This window comes from Heterocephalus glaber, unplaced genomic scaffold (assembly GCF_053883595.1).
Source record: "Heterocephalus glaber isolate CG9 unplaced genomic scaffold, H.glaber_assembly_v1.0 deba00000281, whole genome shotgun sequence".
NCBI lineage: Eukaryota > Metazoa > Chordata > Mammalia > Rodentia > Bathyergidae > Heterocephalus > Heterocephalus glaber.
The window spans coordinates 871,925-886,790 of NW_028258139.1; the positions used below are offsets into that span (position 1 = coordinate 871,925).

Genomic DNA, 14,866 nt, shown 5'->3' on the forward strand with positions numbered 1-14,866 from the left:
CTGAAACAAAAAAAGTATCAGTTCAGTGGTTTGAATCTGCTGTGGGATCACTTGAGTCATAAGATGGTCAAAGAAGCCCTTGGTGGCACCAAGAATGATTTTCTAAAAGGTGGCACTCAGTATATTAAGATTAACAAATTCAGTTTGCCCCTTGATCACCAATAAGTTTTGGTCTCTAATTAATTCCCGAATATTGAGGTGTCATGTTTTTTCATTTTCTTATTTTAATGGTTTTCTCCTACATGAGCAAATATTCAATCTGGAAAAGGGGGTGGTGAGTTGATTTGCCAGAGGCTGAGAAAAATGAGAAGAATGGATCAAATTAGCTCTATGTATCATCATATTATTCTGTTGGAAAACTGCCTGAAAAACTAGTAGGCATGCTTCTACTAAGAAATTACCCCTTGAAATGGGAAATGCTAATGGGTGAAGTTTCATTAGCTATTTTGGGGAAAGCACGAACAGAAAGATACAGGGAGACATGCTGAGCCTTTATTGCTGCTCAAGTTAAATGAGCCCAACATCAATAGTTCATTTAAAGTACAATGCAGTTTCCTTTGTTTCTCAGATTTTTAAAAAACTAACATAACTGCCTTCTTTAATTTTTTCGCATGTAAAAAATTGTTCATATGCCAAATAAGAGGCAACTGGAAGAAATATAAAATATTTAGTAGAGTTTAAATAAAATCCATTTTAAAATAAGGAAGCCCTTTAAAATGCTACAGATTGAGAAGTAACAATATAGTAGGCCACCTGTTGGTACTGTATGCTTAAAAATTCTTGGGGCCGGGGATTTAGCTCAGTGGTTCTGCTGCCTGCCTCGCAAGCACAAGGTCCCAAGTTCAATACCCAGAACCAAAAAAAAAAAATTCTTCTAAAATATGTGTGTGTGTGTTTGTTAAGCTGAGTGAATTTCTTCACGGGTGTTAGCAATTGGCTGGGCAAAGTAGATAGGTCCCAGGATGTGCAGGGTAAAAGTCAGGACCCTAAATTTCTTAGGACCCCTCACATCTTCACCTCAGCATCTTCTGGATGTTACGAGATGTTTTTGTGACTGTAGGGCAGCTAGAACCAGTGGGATCTGGAGCCTTGTGTATTGAATAAGATTGTACACAAACAAATGTCTTTGTAAACTATCAAAGTATATGCAAATATAAAGAACTAGTATTATAGATTTTTTGTATCATTAAGCTGGTCTTATCCCAAATCATTCTTGCCATATCTAAATTAAGTAGCATGTATTTTTCTGACACACAGTTGTATGCTCGGTGCCATCCATCATTCTAACAAGGATTCAGAATACAGATGATTAGAGTGCTTGATGGCTAATCAGTATGAAGGTGGTGGAGAAAATCCAGACACTCCATTTGGAGAACCTCAATATGATTGGAGGACCACGGAAGGTGTCTTCAGTTTGTCATGTAGTGGGCTCAAAGCACCTGTGAGCTACTAAGCAAAGACTGGGAAAAAAAATGGAAATGGAAAGAGAAACAAATAGAGGCAATATGCAAATTTGCTCCAAGGCAACAACAAAAAATATTCAGTGAGGGAATTCATGTTCTCCTAAGTCCATGATTGCTAACATTTATTAACAGAACAGCCAAGAGGAAAGTCACATTTAAAAGGCAACAAAGCAGCTTATAGAAAGTTGTCCACACACATACATCTTTGCATGTACTTTTTCATCTTGAACAGAAATAAAGCCTAAGACTCTAAAACACAGGTGGGCAAACTACATACTACTTCAGGGCTAAATCTGCCAGACACCTATTTTTGTGCAGCCCAGGAGCTAAGAAGGTTTTTTATGTTTCTTATTGGCTTAAAAAAACCAAACACAGAATATTGTTTATTGACAAATGAAAATTATAATTTCAATATCCACAAAAGAGAGCTTTATTGGCATGTTGCCATGCCTTGTGTTTATATACTGTCTGCAGCTGCTGTCTCACTGCCTGGCAAACTTGAACAGTTTAGACAGAGACTTTATGGCCCACAAAACGCTTAGTGTCTGACCCTGTGTGAAAAAAGGTACCATTCCCTTCCAAATTAGCTCAGTTATTTTAATTTTGAATACACATCATGAAGAAAATGAAATTAAACACCTGGCAATGGTGCTTTATTAGTAGTCACAATGGAGATTTCTTTCCATACATCACCATCATTTTCATCGTCAGCTATCCAGGAATCAACAGTTAAACAAAACAGCTCAAGTGTGGCCATATTTTCAAGTCTAACTTCATCCAGATACCACTTGGGGTCCTTCCCGCTGTTGTCATGGCCAATCCGTATCTTATAAATTTCACCAATTCCTTTAAGATTAATCTGCAACACAAAAGGAAAAGGAAAAATAGAAATTTCTACATTTCTGACTTGATTTTTCAAATTCCAAATCGGTATTCAATTTTGAACTCCATATCTCATTTTTAACACAAATATTTCTTACTGATTTCCCTTAGGACTAGTTACTTATGACACCATGAAATGGTTTATATTCTATATAATAAAGCAAGTCTCCACTGACCCTAGACTTACCATCTACCTCTTATTACACCTTATTTTAGCAATTCACCATTACTACCTTATAAAATAAATGTTTTGCAATTATTGATAGATGCTATTGATTCAGTGGTGAGACCTGAAAAATAAAACAATCTAATCCTCTGGTGTTTTCAATAGATTGGATCGTGCATTTCTGAACACACAGACTGTGTGTTCTCCTAAATTTAAACTAGGGTTCACTAGACAGGTCTAAAACAGAGTGAATTTGTGGTGGAAAGACTGATTTTTGCAACAGAGTTGGCAATGAAATTATACCCTTTTGCATCTACCCATCCCCAAACTCCTAATCAACTACTATAACAATGTACTATGCACTATCCAGAATAAATAATTTTTCTCTTGAAAATTCTTACAGGGGTCATATGAAAAAAAAGAACTGATCAATTATGTGCTTTACCAGTTTTTCATTCCTGCCATGACAAATTACCACAAACTTCATGACTTAAAATCAGACGCATTTATTGTTTCCCAATTCCATGAGGCAGAACTCCAGGCACTGTGTCACTCACCTAAACCATTGCTTAGGGCCTCACAAGTCTAGAACAAGGTGCCAGCTGGGCTGGGCTCCTGTCCAAAGGCCCCGGGAAAGATTCTGCTTACAAGCTTATTCAGGTTGTGGGCAGAATCTGGCTTCTTGTGGCTGTAGGATTGAAGTCCCTGTTTCCTTCACCTGTGGTCCTCTCAGATCAACAAGATTACATGAAACCCTCATGCTTAAAATCTCTGGTTCCTCCCTACCCAACAGGAGAAACATGTCCATGTCTAGAGTCTCATGTGATACAGATTCAAACCTATTCAGTAAAGCAGGCTAATCTTCCTATTTTAAAGTCATCTGATTTCTAACCTGCCATACATCTGTAAAATCCTTTTTCCATGAAGCATAACATATCCACAGGAATAACACCAGGGTCAAAGATCATGAGGTCAAAATACTTACTGCCACAAACTATAACTAAAAACAGTTTAATCTACCTTTTGGTATTTTGTCCCACCATGACTACCACCAACTCAATTCACATCTTTTCTCTCCTTCGATGTTACCATAAACATTTACATCACCAGAGGAAGTTATTCCAGAATTTATGCACGTTTGCCACCTTTTTCTACTAAAATATTTATATTGATAATGTAATCTTGGGTTACTCTATTAGTGATAAATTTTCTGAATAAAATCCGTCCTGTAGCAAAAGTGTCTTTTGTCAGAGTGCATAGATACAGAGTTCAACAGGCAAGCTATAAAGGTGGGCCTCTCTTCTTGTTTTCAGAACAGTATGTTTATAGAAATACTACTATGTAGAGATATCTTAATAGGAGTGCTTACTACAGATAAGTCGACTCCTCAAATTCTCCCCAAAGTTGCAGATAGTGAGAAACATGACAGAAAGCTGAAGCCATGATCCAAAATAGGCAAAATATGATAGTGGCTAAAACTCATTTTGACCTCAGACATACCTGGTTTTGAAAGTTCTTCTGCTCTTGCTGCTTATACAAACTTCAACAAGGTTCTCAGCCTTTCTAAGCTTCTGTGACCCCACCTAAACACTATACTAGAGATTGAGAAACCCTAATGCAAAAATCCAAAATCTGAAATCTTCCAAAATCCAAAACTTTTGAAATGCTAATGTGACACTACAAGTGAAAAATTTCCCACCATGAAACTTAGTTTCACCCACAGAATTAAAATATTGTATCAGATTACCTTCAGGCTATAAATATAATTCAAGTATAAGTGAATTTTGTGTTTAGACTTAGGTTTCATTCCGAAATATCTCATGTACACGGAAAAATTCTGAAGTCTGAAAAAAATTCAAACTCTGAAACAGTTGTGACTACAGACCTTTCAGATAAAGGATACTAACTTATAGTATCAACGTGATAAATTACTATAGCTGTTAATAAGCTTTAGAAGGTATTGCTTAGGAATTTTGTGCTCATAAAAAGAAAAATATCTAAATCTACCTAATCTAAAGATTGGACAAAAGATCAATCCAACACCCACAGAAGGAAATAAAAATTGGTAGTTGGTCATCATTATAAGTAAAACTAATAAAATTGATAAACTAACATTTCTGGTAAAAATAAATATTTTTAAATAGTAACTGAATGATGGTATGGTATAGGAACTAAATTATTCATACACCATGCATGCCTGGGTCAGCCAATTAAAACAAGAACTAAAATGACCATCCAATAGATGAGCTAATCCCATTGATTGTTCTCAAATTATTTGCAGCATGTTAGCCAAACTGGTTTGGAACTTTTAGATTTGGTTTAATACAGTCAACCTGGGTCACCTCAACTTCAATAAAATAAAAATATAATATGTCAAAAATTATTATTCTTATATATAACTGTTTTTAGTTTCTGCCTTTAATCTCTCCCATTTGAAAATAAAAGGGACAACTATTCCAAAATCTAGGATAGCTTTCATCATAAAGATGGACCACACTATGGCTCAGTTACTGTCCACAAAAAGAATTATGCTCTAAATAGGACACAGACACAGATTAAAATAAAATTGTTTTCAACCTATGGACCAAAGGATTGTATGGATCAAACGACACAAGGTCAGAAAGAAAGAGGCAGAGAATTCTGGAAATAGAGTTCATTCCCATTGTTCTAATGCCACATATTGAAAAATTGCAACAGTATGAATAAACTCCCGCTACGTAACCAGAACATAAAGACCAAAAAAAAAAAAAAACACCATTGGAGAGTATCTAATTTGAGTGCCTGAAATTCTTAACAAAAAGAGCTTGAGTCTACACTTAATTTAAGGAAGAAAATAAAACACTTTGTTTATGTATCACATTTGGGGATGCAGTGCTTATTACCTATACTGTTCTAAGAACATTTACAATATGGGGTAAGTAGACTAAACCATTTAAACATACAAGAAATTCTTATTACAAATGAATACTGCCCTAAGCAAGCATATAAAAAGGATAGAGATTCCAAAATCCTTATGTGAGACAGAGTTGTGAACAGCTAATTAGATACATAAGCAAAGCATAAGTACAAGAAAATATGATAAGATGATGCAGTACAAGTAGCAAAGGTAGCAAGGCATCTTGACTCTGAGGAATAAGCAGCATGTCCCTGCAGCAGAAGAGAAGACAGAAAATGGCACCAAAAGGACAAATAGGAATGAAAGTACTTCTTGAATCTGACTTAATCATTCCCCAAATTAAAAATTCTCAATTTAACCCATTTTTTTCTGTTGAGTCTAGTATCCTTCCAGATAGGAATAGGTGCTTAACAAGTGTAGATGGTGCTTGTAACAGGTGTTGCCACATCTGTGAAGTATGGAGCTGTCTAGTGTAACACTGGACACAGGTTTGGGGACAGTGGGGCCCATGAGTACACTCGGGCACTGGGACGTTGGGACACTGGGGTCTTGGGCAAGTTGTCTTGTCTTTCTACATTTAGCTTTCTCATGTGTATAATGAGGTAATTAAAAACTATTTTGTTGGGGAGTTGTGAGGATAAGTGATACATTATATTAATTAGCAAAATTGAATAAATGTAGGTCCCCCATAAGGAATAGTAATCACAATTATTATTATTTATTATTATTATCACCACCACTAAAGGAGATCAGATGAATATAATGGGAAAAAATAAACTAAAGAAGATTTTCTTTAATTCTATAGGTGCTTTGTGTTTTTGATGCATTTGACCTCCCAGCACTGCTCTGGGTGTTCAGGAGGGAGGGATAAAGAGGTTTAGGAAACCAGTGCCTCTCACCCACTGTGAAATGGTGACCCAGCAGCGTGCCAGGGCCCAGAAGATGCCCTACAGCATGAGATTCTGTAATGAACCTTACTGGGTTGGGGACCAGGGCAAAAGAGGCAAAGCTTGTCGTTGGAAAATCTGGATGGAAGTCTGAGTCCTCACACCTCTTTTAATTTCCCTGAACCTCAAGTTCTTGTTTGTGAAAAAGGGGTTTTTAAAGGACCAAATTAGATAACCTTTTAAAAATACTGTGCAATGTATACATGAGCATCTCCTGCAAGTGTGAGGACAGAACAGGATGGAGAGGAGGGAGAGGCTTCCACAGAATAGCCATGGGACTTACTCTGTCAGCTTGTGTTCAGACCACCATGATCCTTTGCTAGGAGCTCGCTCGATCAAAATAGTTGGGAAAAGGAGATAGTGACTTGAGGTCTGCTCAAGAGTGAATCTGATTATCACAAGAATGGACATTTACGTTTGTTAATGAAAACGGAGACCTCGAGACAGATAATACCAGGAAAGATTCTTAAGATTTAAGCATGAACTTCAATACAATACATTCCCTCATCAAATTCCACAGTATAATATGGATTCCACATTTTCCAATATGGAAGTTTTTCTACACAATAATCCTGTAACATGTGAGGAGATGGTCAGATACAGAGCTATGAAGGAATAACATATTTCCACAGCATGATCTGTATATTGTATATTCACTGTCTATAGGGCAGACGGTACTTCCTTTTGCAGTTATCTACATTTAGATGTAACTCTTAAAGCCAGCATTTTCCATAAGTAGTGACTGCCCACTTGGGATTTTCTAGCGCTATACAGTTATATTTCTTTTTGGTTTTTTTTTTTTTTTACAGTTACATTTCTTTTTTTTTTTTTTTGGTACCGGGGATCGAACTTGGGACCTTGCTCTTGCAAGGCAGGCGCCGGAACCACTGAGCTAAATCCCCGGCCCACAGTTACATTTTTTAATGAAAATCTTCAATATTTTCTCAATAAATGGTAAGTTATTTTAAAAATTAAATCTGCTGGAAGTGGTGGCACACAACTGTAATCTCAGCACTCTGGAATGTTAAGGAAGGAGAATTGAGAATTACAGCCCAGTCTGGGCAACTTAGTGATTTAGAAAGATTCTGTCTCAAAATAAAATATAAAAAAGGGCTGGGGATATAGCTCAGTGTGAAGGCCCCGGGTCTAATCCCCAGTATGATGATTAATTAATTAATTAATTAAATTCTAGAAGCAAAGTTTAGGTTACACAAAGTGTGTATTTTTTTTTAGGAATACTTTCTATTTTGAAAAAACACACCGGAACACAAATTAGCTTTGTGATCATTGAAATCCCATCTGAGGGGTTGTGATTGAATTCAATGAATCAATTTACTCAAGAGAGCTCACTTTGCAACTTATTGTTCTTACAGAAAATAAGACAGCTTTTAACTTGGGACAGAAATATGGACATAGAGACTAGAAACTCAAGCTCCAGTAAGTCAGAACCACTAAAAACTGTTAGGGTAGACTTTAAGAGCAAGTTTGCGATACCACCCCCAAAATACCAACAACATATCTTGGAGGCAATAGGCAATTCGTTATATTACACAACACAAAAAGATGAGATTTTTTTCTATCCCTCATTCTGAGTAAGTTTCTTGATATTAAACAGTCCTTTCACACAAACAGGAAATGAGAGGGGTCCTCTTTTCTTATAGGCTTTTCTTTTCCAGGGACTTTGCCCCACTTCCTTTCTTTGTACCAACAATGGTGTTTCTCATAAGAGAACAGGAAAAGAAACCTGGCTTAGTGAGTAAATGATATTTTGATTTCTTTTGACACTGTCAGGCCTGCCCTAAACCAACAGGAAAAAGCAAACAAGCTGCTTTCAGTCAACCACAGCAGCTTTCCAGTAAATAGAGCAAATGGACTCAAAATGTGATTTACAGCCCCCTGGCGCCAAGAAGTCCAGTAACTGTATATCCACCTGAGAAGACCGTCCTTGGGCATCCAAGTCACAAAACTTCCTTTTGATTATATTCCCTTCCCCAAAATCTATATAAGTGTAGTCTTCCCTCCCTGCTAGCTCTATCTCTCTCTCCCAATATTAACCCATCCACTCTTGAACGAAATCTTTCCCTGCTAGCTGCTGTCGTCCTGATTCTAGTCCTTGTTCACTGGAATAAACTTTTGTTTTTCTCATAACAAAGAGCCTGTTTTTTTCGAGAAGTGGATTCTTTATAACAGATATAGGGCCATTAATTCATAGAATATTGAAGCTTGCCTTAAAACTAAACAGAGGTCCTGTCATAAAGTATTGGCTTTCATACAGAAATATAACTACATGCTATGAAACCATGGGGAAAACTAGGTGAAAAGCACATAGGGTATCTCTGTGTTATTCTTAAATACATAACTATACAAAAATAAAGATAAACTGGGAGATCATTATGTTAGGCGAAATAATGGCACATTGCCACATGATCTCACTCATGTGAAATCTAAAAAACGTTGGTCTCATAGAAATTGAGAACAGCATGATGGTTACCCAAGGCTAAGGGGTATAGAGGGAAGGAGGGATACAGACAGGTTGATTGATGGTTACCAAGTTATAGTAAGCTGGAGTAAGAAGTTCGAGTGTGCTATCACACAGTAGCGTGCTGCAGATGACAATCATGAAGTGCACGTTTCAACAAAAATCTAGAAGAAATGATTTTTAAAGTTTTCACCATAAAGTAATGACAGGAGATAGGGTTAACCTGATTTAAACATTATACAGTATGGAAACATCACATGATATGTATAATTTTTTACATAACAACCAAAATAAATATAAGAAAAAAAAGATTCTGAAAAACAAAATAAATTAAAAATAAGTTTAAAAAGGTGCTGATTAGCATGTTGTTATATTTAGCAGAGCCATCTAGAGGGCTCATGCTGGAAGATGAGCAATCATATCCGTGGCTGGCTTTCCTCTAGTCATTTGGCTCCTTCACCATGCTGGAGCACACAGTGAATCCTCTCCTCAGCTGGCTATTGAGGATATCCAAGGAGGCAGTAACTCCTTTTTCACCTTGGGATAATTCCTACTTTTTCCTGGACTGTTTGGATTAGTCACAATTCTCTGTTTTTCCCTTTTTTCTCACGCAGATAGAAACAAGTACATTTTTGTGCTTATAAACAGATATATAATTAAAATAAGCAAAAGACTCATTCAAGAGAGTCACAAAATAAATGTGCAGTTTGATTTTAATACATTTGCACCTATAAGAGAAATAAAAATTTGCAAAATGTAGAAGAGGTGAAATTTACTCATCATTTTTTTCTATATTTCTTTTTATACTCCAGGTAATAAAAACTATGCTATACTGAATGACATCGTTATCCAAGATCATGGTGGATACACTGAAAGATAAAATTCCTGCAATCAAATATGCTACTGTCTGGGTAAATGTTTCTGTGTAGCATTTTACAGATTGTTTATATCTTTTATAGGTGTAAATTTATTAAAATTTCAAATGTCACAGGTCTTTAAAGGAATCTCATTTATTAATGCTCCTTTATTTATTAAAATCCATAAATAATTCAATATATAGTATCATATATACCCTTCTTTATACTGCCACTACATTTTGTACATTTATATTCACTTTTCTCTTCTGAATATAATTACTATTTGAGGGCCCTGGACTTAGCTCAGTGGCACCGCCACCTGCCTCACAAGTGCAAGGTCCTGAGTCCAATCCCCGGTACAAAAAGAAAAAAATTACTATTTGATGGCATTTCACAGTCTCAATTTATTTCAAATAATTTTTGAGATTATTATCACAATCACTACAATAGCACTTTCGATTTAGCCATCAGAGACCCCTTTAAATTAGCTCATCTGTCCTTTTAACACTTCCCTATCTGACGCTATCACTGACTCCAGAAACAAAAGGATATTACACACCAATTTCTTTTTGTTTCCTACTTGAAGATATGGAAACAATTTCCCTTCGAGATATCCTGTTTTGGGGGGTGTTTTTGTTTTGTTTTGTTTTGTTGAGGGATGTGCATTAGTAAAGACAAAATGCAGGCATTTTAGGCTACAGGAAAGTTGATGGCAAGTGTAAGAGTTTCTCCCATTGCGACAGCTAATGACAACTGATTAGAAAATATTCATCTTTTAAGGTCATGAGTCTAATTTTTCAGTTTAACACATTAGGTTGCTTTCCTAGCATATGAGGTGTTATCGACCACTGAGGCTACCCACACTGACAGTTTCATTCTCATGACCAACATAGGGAGTAAATGTGGGCACCCCTTTGAATAGAACCAGCACGTCAGGCTCTGGAAAGTTCTTAGTTGTTCTCTGGGATGTAACAGAACGGAACATGTGGTCAAAGTCACCATCCCTGGAACCTTAACCACATGAGCTTATTGAAATCGTTGTACATGTGTTTGTGTTAGTTGTTTGCATGGTTTGGCGGACCTATGGTTTGGATGGATATGTGTAGAATTATCCTTGGTATTCCAAAAATCTACCAAGGTCTCTTCCTTCTTACTTTGTATGGAGCTATCATTTATAGTGGTGGTCCTTCTGTACTTAGGGAAATTTGGTTCCATTATATTCTTTTGTTTATTACTATGTATTTCTTGTTCTTCTTCCAAAATACCTTGGTTACTTTTTGTTCTTGATTCGCTCCACCTGCCATTGTTCCCTATTTTCATGCTGGTAGATCATTTCTGACACATCCACCTCACTGATTCTATCTGCAGCAATGCTGTTCTGCATTTGTGTGACTTAAATATGAATTTTCATTCTGCTTTGTGTTTTTGTTTCTAGGGCATTTGCAACTTGTCGCTTCATTTCAACATAGTCTCCCCCTTAGAGATCCACCTGTGGATTTCTGGAGGCTGGGCCTACTTTTACCTTTCTGAGAACACTAAACGACCTCCTTAATGTGTTCTGGGCCCTGAAGGACACCTAGCCTCCCTTCGCTTCTCCAGCCACATCTTCCAGGTAGGATCCTGATGCGGCAAGCAGATACTGCCTGGTTCTTTTTTTCTTTTCAATGCTTATTTTATATTATTGCATGTTTCAGGTATAGAATACTTACATTCCTCACGGGGAGTTGGCACGTGTACATAACACATCTTAATTCTTTTCATCCCCTTCCCCTCCATCCATCTCTTGGTCTTCTTCCCTTTCGCAAAAGATCAATCGCCCTATTTCCCATCATCTTTCTTTTATTTTGCTCTTTATTTATATTTTGGGTTTCTCATATAAAAAGAAACCATGTGATATTTAAGCTTGTATGTCTGATTTATTTCATTTGTTCTGAAACTCTAGCAGTAAAGACTCTCCAGCTTGAAGGAAAAACAGAATGAATAGTAATTTTCTTCCTAATGTAGTTCCATAAGGACAAAGATAGAGAGCTGTCCTTTGCCAGTGGGCACAGACCCTGATATCCAAATTTCGAGGGCCAGTGCACGGATACCCTGACAGTCTTCTGCCTTTTCCTTGGCAGCTCTCTGGGTAGGTAGAGCCAAGTCTGCAGTCCTAACTCAGCTCCAGTTAACGGTCCATCTGAATCAAGAAGCCTGTCAGGGTTTTCTGTGTTGAGACTTTTCACTGCATCTTCATATGTTTGATGTGAGACAGGGGCTATTTTGAACAAAAAGGCTCCAATAAATCTGATGAATTTTTACAAAATAGCATCTCTTGGGGCTGATGGAAGTGAGAAGACACGGAAGCTCCTGTCAGAACAGGCCATAGTCAGCATAAGGCTTGTTTCAGCTACAGTTTGCATTTTTGCATAGACACTATTTATTGAATCCATTTCACAGTGGAGGAAATCGAGCTAAAGTAGCTTGCTCCAGGTTGCATAGGCAACATGCACATGAATGCAGCCTCCAGTGAAGATGTAGCTCAAAACTGCCAGGCACATTCATTCTCATCAAGGCCCCTGAAGATGACCGTGGCCTTACAAAGAAATGACCTGAGCAGCTCTTATCAACATACGGCATCTTTGCAACATTAAAAATAATTGAAGATTTTCACTTTTTTGTAGGGCTTTTTTGCTTTGGTGTTCTTATTTTGCAGAAAAAATCTGGTTGTGGGTATTTAGTTTGGATCAAGCTTCATACAATCATTGCAAGCTCTATAATGGACTACCACATTTCCCAATTATGAAGTGGCTTTTGTGGCTCCTTTGGAAAATAATGAAGTAGGCTGCATATTAATTGTGACTTTCTCTGTGGAGTTTTATAATACTGCACTTTAAGTGTAATTAACTAAAATGAAGAGTAAATATCATTTTTTGAGAAAAATCTTTATGTATATCATACATGTATAAACATCAATGGAATTTACAAATGGAAAAATCAGATATTTCGTGTTCTAATACAAAAAAAAAACACTTCCTGTATTAGTGGGAAAATTGTCCACAAAATTAATTGTGTGTTGTGAGGAAATTGTGACATAATTCCTTCTGCATTAAATTTAGTTTTAGTTGGCACACAAACATGTATGCTCTACTTCCCACAGAGGTACCGACCTTTTATCCAGTCTTCAAATGCCTCCCACTACTTCTTTGCTGCTACCCCTTTAGCCTCATTCTCCACCAATCGTGGCCTTCTACACTGGTGTATTCAACAACCAGCTCCAAAGGCTGTGGGCTTTCCTCATCGATATCTTCCCTCAATTGATTAGTTATTATCTTCCACAAATGATTAGTTATTAATCATTTCATGAGTCAGTCATTCAGCCAGATGTGGTGGTACATGATAGTTCGAGTTCAGCCTGAGAAAATTAGAAACTTAATGAGTTTAAAGGGTTAAAATAAAAAATGAAAAAATGGGCTAGAGATACAACAATGCGAAAGTCCTAGGTTGAATCACAAGCACTGCCAATAAATAAATAAATAAATAAATAGGTCATCCACAACATGAGAGCCATTTTATACCAGGCACTGGTATTCTGGGCACTGGGAAGAGAGAGCAATGAATAATATACGGTACCTGCCCTTGTAGAGCATCACTGCTAATGGTGTGAGAGACAGACAATGGATACAAGTGAGGAAAACAGCCAGGGCATGCTCAGTCCTCTACAAAGACTGAGTGAGTGACCCTTCTAGATAGGACAAGAAGGCCTCTCTGGAATGGTGACGGTCAGGCTGAGATATGAACAATGAACAAACTAGAACATAACAGAGAAGAAAGTATCGCAAGCAGAGAGCTAATTGCCATCATCTTAAAGTTCCTACAGGTGAGATGAGTTTGATGCATTCAAGTTTGCAGCAGGCAGAAGTTTCCTGGGCTGTTCTGACCCACAGGAAGCACAATGAATGAAAAATAATGAGGTCAACAGGTACCATCAGGCAAGGATGGGCCACCCAGGGATTTGATGCAGGAGATAACATGGTCTGGTTTGTGTCTTTAAAAATATTCCCCATATGTTCTGTGAAAGAATGGCAAGAAAGAAAAAGTGGAAGCAAGAGGACTATTGGAGAGACTTGTGTTTTTGTCTGGAGAGAGAAGATGATGCCCGTGATTGAAATGTTAGAAATGGAGATGGAGACCAGGAGAGGGTCCCGAGTATGTGAGGGGTACATTCTGCATCATCTGTTTTACCTAACTGCATCCTTATTTTCCTGGACTGAAACGTCACCTCTCTGCTTTTATTTTTCCAGGTAAGAGATTATTCACTGGAAGTCGAGCCAGGGTTCAGTAGTTCTATCTTCTGGCTGGCTTTTGTTGACATTGCTGTATCTCTTTGACCCAAACAGGGAACCATTCCTTCACCCCTTCCTTCTCTCCTTTCAATGGCTCCTACCATTCCCCTTATCTCTCACTGCACAAGGCTTTCACTTTGTGGAAACTTTTCTTGAAAGCTCTTGCTATTCCTTTTCATATGCTCTTAATTTTAACTCTTTATGCATTTTAGAACATAGCTTTCAGAATTTTAGTCCATCAAAGAAATTCTTACAATCACTTATTAAATATTTTCCCCTCATTCTCTCATTGGGATTATTTATAATCGAAGAGTCAGGGTTCTATTTTTAAGAATCTACCTCCAAGGGTTCACATTTTCACTGTGAAGAAACCAAATCAGGCCTCAGCGGCCATCATAAAGCCAGCAGACAACAGGTCTGTAACACCCAAGCAGAGTTATGGTCAAGTTGGGATAAATCAGATGCTACCAGTTCATATTCTTGTTGTGTTAAAATTTCTGAAGTAATAATACTATGAGAAGCAAAAGCAAAATGTGTGTGTCTAGACATAAGTTAATCCTCTTTACAGTAATTAGCTACAATTGAGCCAAATATGAGCTCTCTTTCTGAAAAATATTAACATTTGCAAACAGAACTTTAAGGTAGACATCTATTTTTAAAATCTAAAATATTAGACTAGTATTAATTTTGATTTTCTGTTTCTCTTTGTTTATCTCTCTCTCTCTCTCTCTCTCTCACACACACACACACACACACACACACACACAGAGACATACACACATACACACACATTTTTACTTTTGTAAAAATAGCGCAAAAATTAAAGGGCTAGAAAGGAGCTTATAATGTAC

At 37.1% G+C, this 14,866-nt stretch overlaps 1 protein-coding gene across 1 annotated transcript in view; it reads right to left on the reverse strand.

Annotated features, from left to right (window-relative positions):
• Positions 1-2,089: 2,089 nt before the first annotated feature.
• LOC101723048 (lipoxygenase homology domain-containing protein 1) overlaps positions 2,090-14,866 on the reverse strand; it is a 74,153-nt gene continuing 61,376 nt past the window's right edge. The window contains exon 3 of the mRNA XM_087185413.1: positions 2,090-2,322. Coding sequence (XP_087041539.1) covers positions 2,095-2,322 — 228 coding nt within the window. The 3' untranslated portion in view covers positions 2,090-2,094. The remainder of the gene's footprint in view (positions 2,323-14,866) is intronic.